This window comes from Hippichthys cyanospilos, chromosome 2 (genome assembly GCF_059441005.1).
Source record: "Hippichthys cyanospilos isolate Australia breed blue-spotted pipefish chromosome 2, RoL_Hcya_1.0, whole genome shotgun sequence".
Taxonomy (NCBI): domain Eukaryota; kingdom Metazoa; phylum Chordata; class Actinopteri; order Syngnathiformes; family Syngnathidae; genus Hippichthys; species Hippichthys cyanospilos.
In genome coordinates this window covers 17,378,259-17,393,307 of record NC_142370.1, presented here as the reverse complement: position 1 = coordinate 17,393,307, position 15,049 = coordinate 17,378,259, and the positions used below count along the sequence as shown (strand labels likewise).

Sequence of the window (15,049 nt, the reverse complement as noted above, 5' to 3'; positions counted from 1 at the left end):
TGCATTGCAAAGGGTTTAACTTTTTTTTTTTTTTTTGGGGGGGGGGGGGTCTTGAAAGTCCTGATTTCACAAAGAGTCTTTGCACAAGACCAGTGATATATTGAACAAAATTTAAATAATTCTCTTTAGCAGTTTGCACATAAAATATCCAAAAGAACAAACCTTTGGGGGGAGAAAAATAAATCAACCTACTTTGAATTTTTCTTCAAGCGTCTTGAGGAGATATTTCTTACGCTCCCTTTGCTCCTCTTTTTCCTTAATGTCATCATACTCCGGCAAATGAGCAGGACCAATGATGAGGTTGAGCTGGGACATGGAGATGACCCAAGGGTCACTGTGAGGCCGGTAGAATGGGATCTGCAGTGTAATCTTTCCAATGAAGCCTAAAGTAAAGGGCCACAAAAAAAAAAAAAGAGTAGAAATTACATCCCAACATTTTACTGATGGTGAAACAATACAAATCAGAGATGAATAGTTGATGCAATTTTATTGACACACAAATATATACTGTAGTAAACTGTTACAGAAGCAGCTCATGGCTAAGTAACTCCCAAGGAAAACACTATAAACCACAGCCTCACCTGTTTTAACCTCAAAGGGCAAGTCAAACTCTTTAAGGGCATCTTTCCGCAGAGGTAGGTTCTCCAATTCAACTGCACCTGAAAAGCAGAAATAAGGAACTAACACATTTGTCTCAACATTGCTGCATAAAAGAATAAAAATAAAAGGTGTCAAACTGCTTGTTTAAATTGTCAAAGAAAGTTTTGTCAATGTAAGACAAATATAACGTTTCCAAATAACATTTGTGTTTAGTAGGTACAGTACATACAGTTTTTCTTACCTTTGAGCAGTGCTATAGAGAGCTGATCTGTGTTCAAATTGCTGACATATTTTCCCAAATATGTGTTAAGCACCCAAGCGACAAGGCCTTCCAACATCCTGTTGGTTCGGAAATACCGCTACGCCTCCAAAACGTGGATATAGACAAGAGGACAGATCTCAGGTGTAAGGTGAAAGATGCCTGTCAAACAGAAAAAAAGGAATACAGTTATCACTGCTGATTATGATCATTTCCATTTCATTTTAATTACTTTAATGACAAACCCCTAAAACTACAGCGGCCAAACAAAACACTAATGTGTAGTGCTTGATAAAGAAACACGTTGAAAATGAAGTTCGCTGTCAAGCCAAACCTGTTCTGCTTCAAGAGTTCATCGCTAACATTAAAGTTAATCAAAACTAAAACTGCGTTACTAACTCACCGCTAAGGACATTTGTAGCGTTCCATCAATCACTCCTTCGTTGAGCCCATGATGATGATAAGGTTAATCAAAACTAAAACTGTGTTACTAACTCACCGCTAAGGACATTTGTAGCGTTCCATCAATCACTCCTTCGTTGAGCCCATGATGACTGCCGCTGTCAAGTGAGTTTACTCCCTCGCACACAGTGAAAGACGACTTAGTTGGAGTTTTAAAAGTAACACGTCGTGAAGGCGAGCAGATGTTAAAGCAAGAGAGTCTAAAATGAAAACCAGACAAACCAAAACGTACATAAATAGCAAACTTCAAAGCCAAGGTGGCTGAAAGGGCAAGGTTGTAGTCCACACGCCTAAGCTAACCACCAAGCTAAAACTAGCTTGAGGAAATTGTCAACTATCATATCAAATTCCATTGAGGAAGCAAAATAAAACTCAAAGTGTTGTAAGACTGACACATTTTCATGGCAAACAAAAGTATTCTTTACCCCCCCCCAAAAAACACCGATCAGATCATTTGAGATTTGTGTCGCACGATCTAATAACTATTGGACTTCCAACTTGGACTTCCTGTCACGTGATGAAAACAAACCTTCTTCGGTGGCGTCGTCTTCTTCTATGATGGAATGTGACTGACAAGAAAACAACAACCCAAATTGGTTGCAAGCGCTTCAGAGCGAATCCGATTATGGATAAAAGTTATATATGTGTAATTATTAATTTAGTCTAATATTTAACATCACCAGGTCCTGTTCCCAAGTCGCTCCCTGTGACAGGACTGTGATTTTCTTGGAATGTGTAAAAGTAATCATTCGAAAATGTAAACATTGACACATATTTCTAGACAAACTTATTGCACTTGATGCAATTGTTCAATTATTGTTTTATTTCTCATTGGTATGAGAAAAAAAATATTTTTCAGTGCCTTCACACAAGTAAGTGAATTACACATTTAAAATTAAATTGTAAAGGAAATTACTTGATTTTGTATTGTTGAACGTGTCACTGAGAATGGGAACGGGGGACACTAGATGAGACTAGAATTTTTGGTAAGTCCTTTTTTTTTTTTTTTTTTTACATTGTGTAGAATATTTTTGAATTTAGAATCCATCCATCCATTTTCTACCGCTGTATTCGGGTTGCAGGGGCAGCAGCTTGAGCAGGGGAAGCCCAGAATTGATGACTGAGCTTCTCACCCTTTCTCTAAGAGAAAGCCTGGACCCCTGCGGAGGAAACTCATTTCGGCCGCATCTGTCCGGGATGTCATATTTTCAGTCACGATCCACAGCTCGTGACCATAGGTGAGGATAGGGACGTAGCTCAACAGGTCAATCGAAAGCTTCCCCTTTCGGCTCAGCTCTTTATTTACTATGAGAGACCACTACAAAGTCCGCATTATAGCAGACGCTGCACCAATCCGCCTGTCGATCTCCCGTTTTCATCCTACTCTCAATCGTGAACAAGACCCCAAAAAAGTGATGAATAGAATCAGTGACATAGGCCAGCCTCAGCAGAATCCAACCCTAACTGGACACAAATTTGAATTACTGCCAGAAATGTGGATCAAATGCTGCCATCGGTTGTACAGGGACCGAACAGCCCATATCAGGTCATCCAGTACCCCATACTTCCAAAGCACCCCCAACAGAGCTCTCCGAGGGACACAGTTGAACACCTTCTCCAAGTACACAAAACATATATAGACTGATTGGGCTAACTCCCATGCAACTTCAAGGATCCTACCGAGGATATAGGATATGTACCACGGCCGGGAAGAAAACCACATTGCTCCTCCTGAATCTAAGGTTCAACTTCCGGACGTACACCTCTTCAGCACCCCCAAATAGACCTTACTGGAGAAGCTAAGGATTGTACAAAGCCCCCCCCTCCCCCCTCCCCCCATCTGCCAATCCAGGGCACTGTCCCCTTTTTCCATGCGCTGTTGTAGAGACGTGTAAATTAGAAGAGCCCTACAACATCCAGAGCCTTTAGAAATTTCAAATGGGAACCACGTAAATCTGTTTTTGAGGTATGTAAGTAAATAAGTAATTGCCCATTTGAACCTAGAACTTGAGAACTTTGGTGATAAGTGTTCAAACTTGGTAGACATAAGTTATTTACAGTGTGCATTTCTAGTTACTGTATTATTCTACAATATGTCAGCACAGGGGCATGTCCGAAAGGCTAGCACCAGCCGGGATCTAAAGTATTTCTTTGAGATTCAGCTCATAAACAATCAGTTGCTTTTGCTATTGATCACTTATACAGGATCAACTCTGATGTGCATTATTTTGACGAATGCTAAAGTATATTTTCTGAATTTACAACTGACCACATACTGTAGTGCACTAACTTGTCCTTACCTAGGAGTCCAGAGAAATTAGCGGATTTGCCTGTGTGGTGGCTTCCTTGCAGATTATGATGTCACTGTAGAGTTGCAATGACTTAAGGGATCACCATCAAGATTAAGCACATGGAGGTAGAGGTTTTGTAAAAAGGTACTACGGAAACAATAATGGGATTTCTTTGCTGTGAAAAATATTGTGCAAAAATACTAAGATGATTACAAGTGAAGCCTGTTTTCTCCTCTTATGGTAAGCATTATCTTTTCTACCAAGAGTAATTACGTTTTGTTTTTTAAACGAGCATTGAATGTCCACCCCCAGATTGTCCTATAGTTTGCCGCTTTAATAACCAAGATGAAAGTACAATGGAGCATGTTGGGCATGGTTGTCTTCTTCCTGCTCTCTGTGGTTATGACTGTCTGCTTCATATGGCAATACAAGATACCAAAGTTGAAGCCAGGTAAAGTGTATGGACTTCATAACACATTATGTAGTTGAAAGTTGCCATTGTCAAAGTCAAAGATTTTTGATGTTTTCAGATCACACATGTGCCAAGTTCAGCGTCTGTAGAAAATGACAAACTAAAAATGACATGTGTCATGTTTACCCAGATATGGTTGAAAAGGAATCAGTAGCAGAAGAGATGTGTCCACGGTATCCCGAGCCTGTGCCCCTCAAACATCCCATTACATCACTAAGAGTGTCTTTAGAAAAGGTTTCTTATTTCATCAATTTCGACACAATTACAATTTTGCTTTTCCAACCATCTCTTCTGTCTTTATCATTGTGGACATAATATCTATTTTGCTTTCCCCATTAGGTTGATATACTCCTGAGAACTAATGTTGACAAGAACAAGCTTCCAGCTATATCTGCCATCTTGGTTTTAAATGACTCAGTTCTTTGGATTGGTAATTTTGGACAAAAGAACATCAGTGACCCAACATCACCTGCACCCAATGAGAACACAATATACAGGTAAGCTCACATACGTAGATATCTACATGTCCATCCATCTGTCTGCTGCCGTTGCCTGTTTGGTACGCACAATGGAGCAGTAAAATGTACTGCCTGGGACAGAGTACAAAAATAAGATGGTAGTGGATGAAAACAGTGGTAAGCCTCATTAGCTTAGGCCTGGGGTGTCAAAGTCATTTTTATCGTGGGCCACATTGTAGTTATAGTTTCTGTCGGAGGGCCATTGTGACTGTGAAGTCAATAAAATTCACACGACACACGTTTACACATTTTGAAATCAAAGGCCGCTAAAAACTGTTCAAAAGGGGGAATTGGTAACAAAAAAATGTGTGAAAGTTGAAGATAAATTTGGTATTTTAGCTGCAATCTTGAAGCCAGAATTAACTTTTCACGGGCCACATAAAATTATGTGGCGGGCCCCCGGGGCTTGAGTTCAACACCTGTGGCTATTTAAGGCGCTGCTTGTCGTAAAATAGTCATACAAACAGGATCAAACTGGCAGCGTGGAAAGAGGACGGAGGCATAGATGTCGCCAAAACGTTGTTCAGTAATGCACTCTACTTTCAGCAAAATGCCGAGCTATCTTTCTTAAACATGTTTCATTCTCCGTCAAATTACTATTATGTGCACCAATTCAAGGGACAAAACACTGTTGAACTGTACTAAAATAGTATCCCTGATGTCACAGGGTAATCAACTTGGTTTCAGCATATCAATCTTTATTCGGTCCACCTCTCATGTGCAGAGGAGCGTTTGGACAGACAAACAGGCTGACCGCAGAAGTGGAAAAGCAAAAAGTGCTTATACACAAAAATCGAATGTAACCACGACTCGGAAAGTAAACTAGAAACTAGGAAGACCATTTGTGACCAGTGATGCATCAAGGAACAAACAACAAAACAATAAAAACAAGACCCTCTATGAAAAAGGTGCTGTGTAACAAAAAATGGCAAACTAGTGACAAATACAGTATATGACAACAGCAACTGATATGAGAGCACAACCCCCACTTTTTACAACTTTATCCAGACTCTCACTGTTGGGTTTGAAGTGGGCTCGATACCCCACAAATGACCCAAGGAGAGGTGTAAATAACAACACAGGAGTCAGAGATTAAGTTTTACCACTGCAGTGGGGAGAGCTCGAAGGAGAGCGTGACCATGTCAGCCTTGTTGCAAAGTCTCTCTCTCTCTCTGAGCTTTCGGACTGCAGTCTTTTTATTAAAAACTGTTACTGAGGTGTGGGGGTCTCACATTCCAACCGTCACACAACATGAGTATTGTGCACCGTGGCAGAACTTGCAGAGAACTTGCGATTCAGGCCTTGACCTTGACATTGTTTTTAACACACACACACACACACACACACACACACACACACACATGAGATAAGGAGGCACTGTGGTGTCTGAAAATGTAACAGTTAGAGTGCATAAAGCTAAGCTGTTGCACTGATGAATCAGCCGGAAAAGTAACAATTAGAATACATAAAGCAAAGCTGTTGCACTATTAAATCAGCCAGTTTATCTTACACTCACCATCATATAATGGTCTTTTCTTCAAGCCATTTGCAAATTTTCTAAACAACGTCGAGTAGTATGTATACTATTAGACAAATTAGGACATGTAGGCCCTACTAAATGTGGAAAAAAGTCCTGAAATAGTGCTGGTGCAGGACTGAACATTACCTGAATTCCAAAGTTGCACAAATCTGTTTGGTATGTTCAGGTTTTAGCATGCTCATTTTAAAAATACTCTTACCTCTGCAGATCTTGTGTAAAATATACCACTATGTACATTTACTCCATCACAAGAATACTGTAGTTCCGCCCATCCATGATGACAATGAAGGGATGGTAGGATGGAATTGCAGATGCAGTTAAAAAAAACAAAAAAAACAATGGTATTTATGATCGTATCACATGATCTATTCATTTGAATTGTTACATCTGCAGAATCGCAAGCCTTTCCAAGATTTTTCCCACTCTGATGTTATATAAGCTATGGGAGGATGGCCTCGTGGACTCACTAGATGATTCAGTGGAGAAGTACATAGACAATTTCACCATCAAGAATCCACTGGGTGGGGAGCAAGAACTCGCTTCTACTTCTGTCAGGTCCTTCAACAGAGCTACCGTTACATTACGTAGAATGGCCAGCCACCTCTCTGGTAAGAGAAAAAAACATTTTCTTTACTTACCAGATATGTCTTGTAACAATGGTATGCTTTTTTAATAGCTTTTAAGATGCCATATTGCTAATTCATAGTTAATGGCATAAGGGCAATATGGTGAATGATTATTTTGCGTAATGAATAACAGATTTAGTTCTTCTAGTAATGTTATATATCGTTTTACAGGATTACCTCGAAGATTAAGGTCAACTAATCTCCTATGGAACGGAGACACACGAGCAGCCCTTCGTGAGTTACAAGATGATGTGCTCGTTGCTGATCCAGGAACAAAGTAAAATTGTATTAATGTTAAAATTAAATTAATGTTACATGAGCTCTTACAGTAATGTCTTTACCTACAGATGCCACTATAGCAATGTTGCCTTTTCCTTAATGGCCAATGTCCTGGCTGAGAGAGTGACTGGAATGGACTTCGAAAAGTGGGTATCCCATAATGTTTTGCATCGGCTCGGCATGAAGAACACCGGTTTCGACATGACTGCTATGATTCAGAGACAGATGGCGGTGGGGGTCTACAACAACGGCCGGCCAGCTCCACTCTACGACTTGGGCTGGTATCGACCTGCGGGTCAGATGTACTCTACAACAGCTGACATGGCGAAACTTATGATGACTCTCCTGGGATCATACAGCAAGACACTCCTTCAAAAAGACACCCTAAACACTATGCTGACCCCACTTTTTCAGTGCCAGAGTAGCTACTTCGCCAGCTACACTGGCACACCATGGGAGATCAACCAACAACTGGGGTACGACGTAGTAAGAAAGGACGGTGACTTGGATGGCTTTGCAGCCTCTCTGTCACTGGTGCCAGGTCTTAAATTAGGACTGGTGGTCTTGATGGCTGGGATACGACCTCCAGGCCAGGACTTAGTGGGCCAGGTATACGGCCACCTCATCCCTGCACTAGAAGGCGCTTTCAGGGATGCTGAAATGACACCCAGACCGCCGCCTGACCCAGCTCCATATATAGGCGTGTTCACTTATAAGAATATGACTTTCTATGAGATTAAAGTTGGGTCAGATGGGGCTCTGTTCATGCAACAGTTTGGACCACAGTTGGATGGCAATGTTCCAAACAATTACCAAACCATCCACCTTCAGTACCTTCAGGAAAGGGTGTTCAGAGTGATGTTCAAGGGTCCGTACCCTTGTAAGTTAAAGGTCAACAGTGCCTCCGTCTCTGTGGAGACTCAAGACAGACAGCTCTTCAACTTTTACCAATTCAACAAAAAAGGTGTTTCGCCAGGTTTTGATTCCCCAGGACTCAATACGTACGGAGTAATGAGGATAGCCAGCAAACCATACTTTACCACATGAACAGTGAATGTATTGAAATTTCACAAAAACATTTCATACTTTGGTTATTACGAGCCAACTTGCTCAAAAAAAAAAACAAAAAAAAAACACACACACTAATCCTAACCATCACAACAGATTGCCTAACCCAGGGGTGTCGAACATACGGTTGACATAATGTAGGGATTACACCGTCTGATTTGTTTTAATGATGACTTAACGATTGTGCCAATAAATCAGGGGTGTCAAACCTACTGGCTGGCCGGATCCGGCCTACAAGATGATTCCAAAAAGCATTGGGGGGGGAACTGCACCAACCCACCCTGTCTATAATACTGTAACGCCCTTTCGTGTTAAAGGATTCACTCAGTCATGGTTCTGTCTGATTACTTCTTTTATTGAAAGAAAAACAGAAAAATCAGTTAACAAGTATGTAGGTTTTTCCAATCTGCGGTCAGATGACACTTAACATGTGCTCGATAACCACAGACTCCGTCCTCATCTGCGGCCTTCTTAGTGCCTAACAACAATTGTTACAATACGCAAAAAACGTAACTTTTGTAAGCAATGCGAAGAACAGCACTGCAAGTAAAAGCGGTCAACAAGCGCGTCGTCTCAAGCTGCTGTCTGTCAGCAGGAACTGACGATTAAAAGCACAGATAAAACCGAATGTCAAGCGAATATCGAATAACGAACCAACTTTACCTCGCTCCACCAAACAGCTTGCTCATCGCTTTTCTGACAAATTGGAACAATCGTTTTAACATTAGTTTCATTATAGCACAGGAAAAATCACCCAGACGAGATTTCCAATAGGCAAGGGTCGCCAGGGTCATTCACCTTTGGTCCCGATTGTATTCTAAACAATCAGTCTTATACAGTATATTCATTTTAAATTTATTTTATTTACAGCACATAGCTTCAAGGTATTTGACATGTTGACTTTGAGTTTTTTTTTTTTTTAAACTTATATCATTAAATGGTTGAGACCCAGTGTGCAGAGTGAGACACTATGGCGCCATGTTATTCTGTTCCAAGTCCAAGCAGTAGGCTATACAAAGCTGTACAAAAATTTCGATTGGGGCATTTTCCTCCCTCTATAAAATGTTATTTTTTGAGGGGGGGACGGGGACGGACACCATAGAGAATTTCTATTAATTCCATGCAACTTAAAGTTGACCCCTGCTTGTTGGGTCCAGGCTAGTGTGCAGACCAAAAAGTTACATAGAATTAACACATTTTTTTAGATATACAGTATCGCATGATTTTACCCGTCTGGCCTGATTGAGGATAGATTTTCCTCCAGGCTGCCCCAGAGCCAAAATAAATTTATCACCCAGGGTCAAACCTACCTGAGCCCTTGACCCTCCAAAAAAATGTCTGAACTTGTGGGATCCACTGAATGTAGTGTACTGTATACAATGCGGGTGCTGCAGCGGCAGACTGGTTAGCATGTTTGCCTCTCATGTGGTGCCTGTGGGTTTGCTTCCGGCTCTGCCATTCCTGTGTGGAGTTTGCATGTTGTCCTCATGCCCATGTGAGTTTTCTGCAGGCACTCCAATTTCCACCCACATTCGAAAAACATGCATGGTTGGAATATTGGACACGCTAAATCACAGATGTTAAACTTAGGGCCCGAGAGCCCAACCATTGTTATATATGGCTTGTGAAATGCTAATTATGACTTTAAGTTTCTGTCTTAAATACTAAATTTGCAAGGTGTCCTCAACTTTTACAGATTTTTTGTTGTTGTTACCAATACCCCTTTTGAACAGTCTTTAGGACCATCAGATTTCAACACGTGTGATGATCAAACTTTATTTAACTTCACAATCGCAACAGCCCTCTGACATAAACTATAAATACAATGTGGCCCATGATAAAATTTAGTTTGACACCCCTGCTCTAAACTGCCCTTAGGTGTGTTTGTTAGTGTGACCGGTTGGTTGTCTTGCCTGCGGTTGGCTGGCAACCAGTTCAGGTTGTGCCTCGACTACTACCCGAAGACAGCTCGGATAGGCTCCAACACGACAGCGGTCTTGTGAGGATAAAGAGTTTAAGATAATACATGGATTGATATAGACTAGGGGTGTCCTAATCCGGTCGTCAAGGGCTGGTATCGAGCATGTTTTCCAGGTTTCTTTTCCTGACAGTTCATTCAAATGATCAGGATTGCTATCGGCTTCTGCTGAGCTTGCCGATGAGCCGAAGGGGCAAGAAAGCTGTATAACATGCGGGATACCGGCCATCGAGAACAGAGTTTAGACACCCCTGAATTGTAGCCAATGCAATAACTACACGTAATAAAAAGCAATCAAAAATAGTGTATTTCACAAGAGCATGAACTGAACAAGTGAAGTTGGATCAAATATTTTTCATGGCTCTGACAGAATACTGAATGTACACAAACACTGGCTGTGGTAGGGCATAAGAGGAAGAAAAGATGAGCGGGCACATTACATTTAGAAGGAGTTCATGAAAACCATTGGTTCAAATCTGACATACGGGGATTTCATGCACAGGTGCAGAGACAAATTAACACATGTGAACAATGAAATTTGGGTATAGGTAATTCGGCACAGATTGATGCTTGACTATCCGAAAATCATCGATGAAAAACAGGCATCGGATTCAAAACATTTTAAAAAGTTCTTTTAAAAAACAAACAAACAATTGAGTTCAAATCTATCCAATGTATGCCAAATTCTTGTTCAAATGTCAGCAGTGTGGAGAGCTTTCAATAAAAATACAAGTTTTGTATGTATATACAATGAACACAATTTTGTACAGACAGCAATGTGCTTCCTAGCCACACAAGTCCCTCACTAGAACAGGTACTTTCTGCATGAGTCTGATCCACACCGGCACTCCACTCGAACCCTCTTCTTTGGAGAACTGGGGACACCTGCTAAGGTGAAACTGGAATCCATCTTGGAGCTTTCCGTATCAATTGGATCAACTGGAAGAAAATTGAGTAAATCAGGATTTTCTTCTGTCATGTCTTCCTTCTATAAGAAAAATTCTGAAACCCATTTAAATGAATGCGAGTTTATCAATAATAAAACATCTGTGCAAGGCGATAGACCTAGAGCTTTTGTGGCTGTCTGCTGACTGCTTAGGACAATGAAACGGAAACAGACTTCACTTTGCACTGCACACTACAGTAAAATTTCACAATAGGAGGGTGATGAGGAGGAAAGGCTGAACTAACTCGGGTAGCTCTCCTCAAATATTACTCAATATCTAGTCTAGCAATCAGGCAATTAGTCTTCAGTTAAAACTCAGATGGTAGGCCAAACGCTGGACAAAGTTGCTGGACAAAGTGCACTCACTTTGCATTTTGTAGTCAAAGGTCAGCTCCTCTCCTGCCCGGATGGACCTTGTTGAAAATAAAGCAATTCTTGGGAGCCTCTCATCAATGTTGTCAATAAACACATTGAATACTTGAAGGTTTGGGGTACACTACAAAAACAACAAGACTGTGTAATTGTGACGCAAGTCATATCGAGCCTGCTGTCAAAATACTGTACATTCATGTACATACATTTTATTCCAATTCTACAGGGAGAAAGCGATAATTGAAATATACCCACACTGTGGTTGACAAAGTGAGAGACATTGCCATGGTGAGCAGCATCCACTGTGTATACATCTTCCACATAGTCCAGGTCAAATAGGTACGTCGAGCCTTCGCGGTCATATATGTGTCCTCGTTTCTCTGCCTCATCTGTTGTGATGATCTGACAGAAGCGACACGTGAAAAGAAGACGTTGCTCTGGTAAGTGGAGTTTTAGAGGAAGTTCAACAACCGTATAACGTCATTAGTTGAGACTGGTGTACGCTTCACAAGTTCACAGTCTCCACTTCTTCAGGCTCGGGGCTCAATATGCCACCATCCCTAGCTCTGCCATTGTTGTTATATTTTGAAAAAGCTTGTTGCCTACTAAAATATGGCTTTTATTTTAAAGTTTAGTACACACACAGCCAGACTTCTGCTTACCTCTCCCACATACTCCATGACAAATGTGTTCTTCTTTATATGCTGCAGCGTGCGGACTCCCCATCCCCTGCCGTTGTCCGTCTTGAAAATAGCCAGGTCAAACTGAATGCCTTTTTGGACCACTCTGTTGGGGCAGTCTGCACTACAGAGGCACTGAGAATTACATTCATATATGGGTTGTCCTGGCCTGATTCTGACCTGGCCATGTTCGTTGTAGGCAACCCGATGCAATGATGCGCCGGGACAACATCCGTTCACCGGCTCCTCAAAACAGTTCTTGCACTCACAGCCAACAGCCATCTCATCAAACACGATGCCTGGGCCTGCTTTGTAGTAGTTGATGTAAGTGAAGTTCTTTGGTGGACCCTCAAGATCAACGTCATTCATGACAAAGATGCGGCCGGGATGGTTGCATGTTAAGTTCAACTGAGTCTCCCAGCTCTTCAATCTCTGACGGAGTTTAGCTTTCTGAACTATGAATGTTGAAATGTCCTTATCCAACCTTTTAGGGGTGGAACGTCTTTTTTGGCGCCTAAGCTCCTGGTCCAAGTCCTGATGGAATTCTTTCATCAATTTGGGGCATTTAAGGTGCCGCTTTGGCTCCCAGCTGTTGACGGACTCTGGAAAGCCCCTCCATTTCACCAGGTAAAATTCCTCTTCCTGGAACCAACATCCAAAGTCATTTTAGAACTCAAACTCCAAAATGTTAGAAGTGAAGTCAAGTCAAAACATGTTTTTACAATATGTACAATGCCCCCCAGTTTAACCCTTGTGTCGTATTTTATCCAAACCTTTGATAATTACATCAAAGGCATTTCACATCAAATGGGAAGCATTGAGACACCAGGAGCTGAAATTTCACTCCGATTGTGACATGTCAACATTCAACATGGCGCGACCACTTAGTTGTGACACTACCAGGCGCGTGCCACCCCTTGGCTAGAATGACGTGGAAGAAAATGACCCAAAAACAGTCGAAATATTGCACAAGCGTAAAATACCACCTTTCTAATATTGTTTTTGTGGAATAAAAATTAAGCAGCAAAATCCCTCAGTTTTTACTCATTTCAGGTCGCATTTTGCCATTGGCTGTCAAAGACAAATGATATTACAGTGCCTAGGGACCCAAAAAAAAAAAACACACACACTTTCTAAATTTGGTCATGTGACATTCTCAAGCTGAGTCAAATATTATTTAAATAATCACGACTTGTAAAGTTCAGGATAAATTATGGTTAAAAAGATACCTTACCTTAGTTTTTTTGTAGTCACAGAGGAACTCCACCTCATACTGGTTGACGTTGGCTTTGGTGATCCCCAACTCTTTACAGTGAAGCCCTTTTAAGCGACACAAGGATTCTAGGCCATCCCATGACATCTTGCTGGGCACACTGCAATCTTGGGGGGGGGGGGGCAGATTAATTACTTAACCCATTCTTACTTGGCTTTATTGCTTGCTCACTTTAACATCATGGGTTAGCGTTACCTGATGCCAAACTGCCTTTTAGAAAAATACTGTACCTAAATGTAGTATAGAATGTGCAGGGGGTTTTTTTGTACTTGTATTTTTCAACAATAAAAAACACTTTTTTGGTTTTGGGTACTAAAGTGTAGATTTGGACATTAAGTAAAGCAGGGATGACTACTCTGCTGTATGACAATAAAAATTGGTAAGATAATGAGCAGAAAGAATAATTGATTTAGAGAAAGCAATCAAATTTCCCATTCACTCATTCACTGACAAGTAAGTTTAGTGGCAAAGCTGCCATCATGTATTTGCATTTTCGGTAAGGTCTGCACTTTACTCATTGCCTTTAACATTAGCAAGTGTACATGCAGTGCGACATTCAGCCTCAGTTTTGACTCAAAGCCAAATGTAGCACTGATATGTGACAGAATGTTAATGTCAATGTAACCATGTATTCTGTGTAATCTTAATCTCTTAAAAAATTACCATCACAATTAAGGCGCAGACAAAAGGTGTATTTGATTTTAAACACCATATTCATAAACTATCTTTTGCTAGGTGTCAACATAAATGACGACTTGTGGCAACCCTTTTCAACGAGAAAGCACTGGCATTTTCGCTCAGAAATTGAATTTGCTTGAGTATCTTATTATCATTCAGAATCAACGGACTCTGCCAAATGAGTTGAGTACAATTAAAAACGCGTCCACTTGGTTTAACTTTGAACACTGAACGATGCATGGCGTGGCGCGAATTTCAGTTTGACCCGAAAATTTAAGCAACCTAACACAGGTGACAAACCGAGAACAGAATGACATTAAGTTCATGTTCAAGAAGCGTATAATTCAATTACGTTGAATATTTGAACATAGTTGCCGCAAAGGGGGACTGCAGCGTTTAACTACAGTGATCTTGGGCGGGTATAGGCTATTTATCTTTTCGTCCACCGCCGGGACATTAAAACATAGCCGTGCGTGAATCTTGCGGGGATTTAATTTTGCTGTAAATACAACAATGAAACCAATAAACCATTGTTAAAACACAACCCTGCAAGTTATCGTCGTCTTGAAATTTAAACACTGAGTTTCCATCTTACCTTTCGAAATTTCCGCCATGTTTTCCACGCAGCCGCCAAAAATACATTGTCGAAGGAGCTCCATCAGAGGCCGCTGTCTCGACTGCTCATTGGTTGAGCGCTTTCTAGCAGCCGTTTCATTGGTCCATATGATGCCTTATCCTCTGACACCCGTCCTTTCTTCTGACCAAGCTTTCGCTGCTTCTTCTATTGGGGTGGGGGTGGGAGTGGGGGCGGGTAATTGAAACTCAGCAAAAATACTGTCTTGTGTCATTAACTCAACAAGACAAAAAATGTAATGAATCGGATTTGTATCCATATCAACAACAATGCCAATTGCGCAAAATTTCTTGAAATAGCTATACAAGGATATTTGCGTCATTGGAGGACGAGTTTCAAGAATTCAGTACAGCTCCGATCCAGTAGAGCGCGC

The 15,049-nt window shown here is 41.1% G+C and overlaps 3 protein-coding genes across 3 annotated transcripts in view; 1 reads left to right on the top strand and 2 right to left on the bottom strand.

Moving 5' to 3' along the window:
- Positions 1-1,756, bottom strand: part of vps13d (vacuolar protein sorting 13 homolog D) — a 41,000-nt gene extending 39,244 nt beyond the window's left edge. The window contains exons 1-4 of the mRNA XM_088407079.1: positions 1,263-1,756; positions 842-1,021; positions 582-659; positions 193-383 (exon numbers count right to left, since the gene is read on the bottom strand). Of these exons, the coding sequence (XP_088263205.1) occupies positions 193-383; positions 582-659; positions 842-938 (366 nt within the window). The 5' untranslated portion in view covers positions 939-1,021; positions 1,263-1,756. The remainder of the gene's footprint in view (positions 1-192; positions 384-581; positions 660-841; positions 1,022-1,262) is intronic.
- Positions 1,757-2,204: 448 nt separating this feature from the next.
- lactbl1a (lactamase, beta-like 1a) lies at positions 2,205-11,153 on the top strand. Its single transcript, XM_088408007.1, has 9 exons — positions 2,205-2,307; positions 2,404-3,287; positions 3,626-3,852; positions 3,925-4,063; positions 4,215-4,318; positions 4,424-4,581; positions 6,536-6,750; positions 6,940-7,045; positions 7,116-11,153. Exons 4-9 carry the CDS (start codon positions 3,958-3,960, stop codon positions 8,092-8,094), a joined length of 1,668 nt encoding a protein of 555 aa, XP_088264133.1. The 5' UTR covers positions 2,205-2,307; positions 2,404-3,287; positions 3,626-3,852; positions 3,925-3,957; the 3' UTR covers positions 8,095-11,153.
- suv39h1a (SUV39H1 histone lysine methyltransferase a) lies at positions 9,886-14,785 on the bottom strand. Its single transcript, XM_088408008.1, has 6 exons — positions 14,638-14,785; positions 13,326-13,471; positions 12,074-12,733; positions 11,667-11,813; positions 11,406-11,535; positions 9,886-11,032 (listed from the first exon to the last, which is right to left on the bottom strand). Exons 1-6 carry the CDS (start codon positions 14,699-14,701, stop codon positions 10,899-10,901), a joined length of 1,281 nt encoding a protein of 426 aa, XP_088264134.1. The 5' UTR covers positions 14,702-14,785; the 3' UTR covers positions 9,886-10,898.
- Positions 14,786-15,049: the final 264 nt, after the last annotated feature.

What these genes read in the sequence shown, in the direction of transcription:
- lactbl1a (XM_088408007.1), top strand. Translation starts at nt 3,958, where the DNA reads ATGAAAGTACAATGGAGCATGTTGGGCATGGTTGTCTTCTTCCTGCTC. An exon ending in AATGAGAACACAATATACAG is followed by an intron (nt 4,582 to 6,535) that starts GTAAGCTCACAT and finishes TTACATCTGCAG; the next exon opens with AATCGCAAGCCTTTCCAAGA. An exon ending in AATGGCCAGCCACCTCTCTG is followed by an intron (nt 6,751 to 6,939) that starts GTAAGAGAAAAA and finishes ATCGTTTTACAG; the next exon opens with GATTACCTCGAAGATTAAGG.
- suv39h1a (XM_088408008.1), bottom strand. Translation starts at nt 14,701, where the DNA reads ATGGAGCTCCTTCGACAATGTATTTTTGGCGGCTGCGTGGAAAACATG. An exon ending in CATGGCGGAAATTTCGAAAG is followed by an intron (nt 13,472 to 14,637) that starts GTAAGATGGAAA and finishes CCCCCCCCCAAG; the next exon opens with ATTGCAGTGTGCCCAGCAAG. An exon ending in TCATGGAGTATGTGGGAGAG is followed by an intron (nt 11,814 to 12,073) that starts GTAAGCAGAAGT and finishes CGCTTCTGTCAG; the next exon opens with ATCATCACAACAGATGAGGC.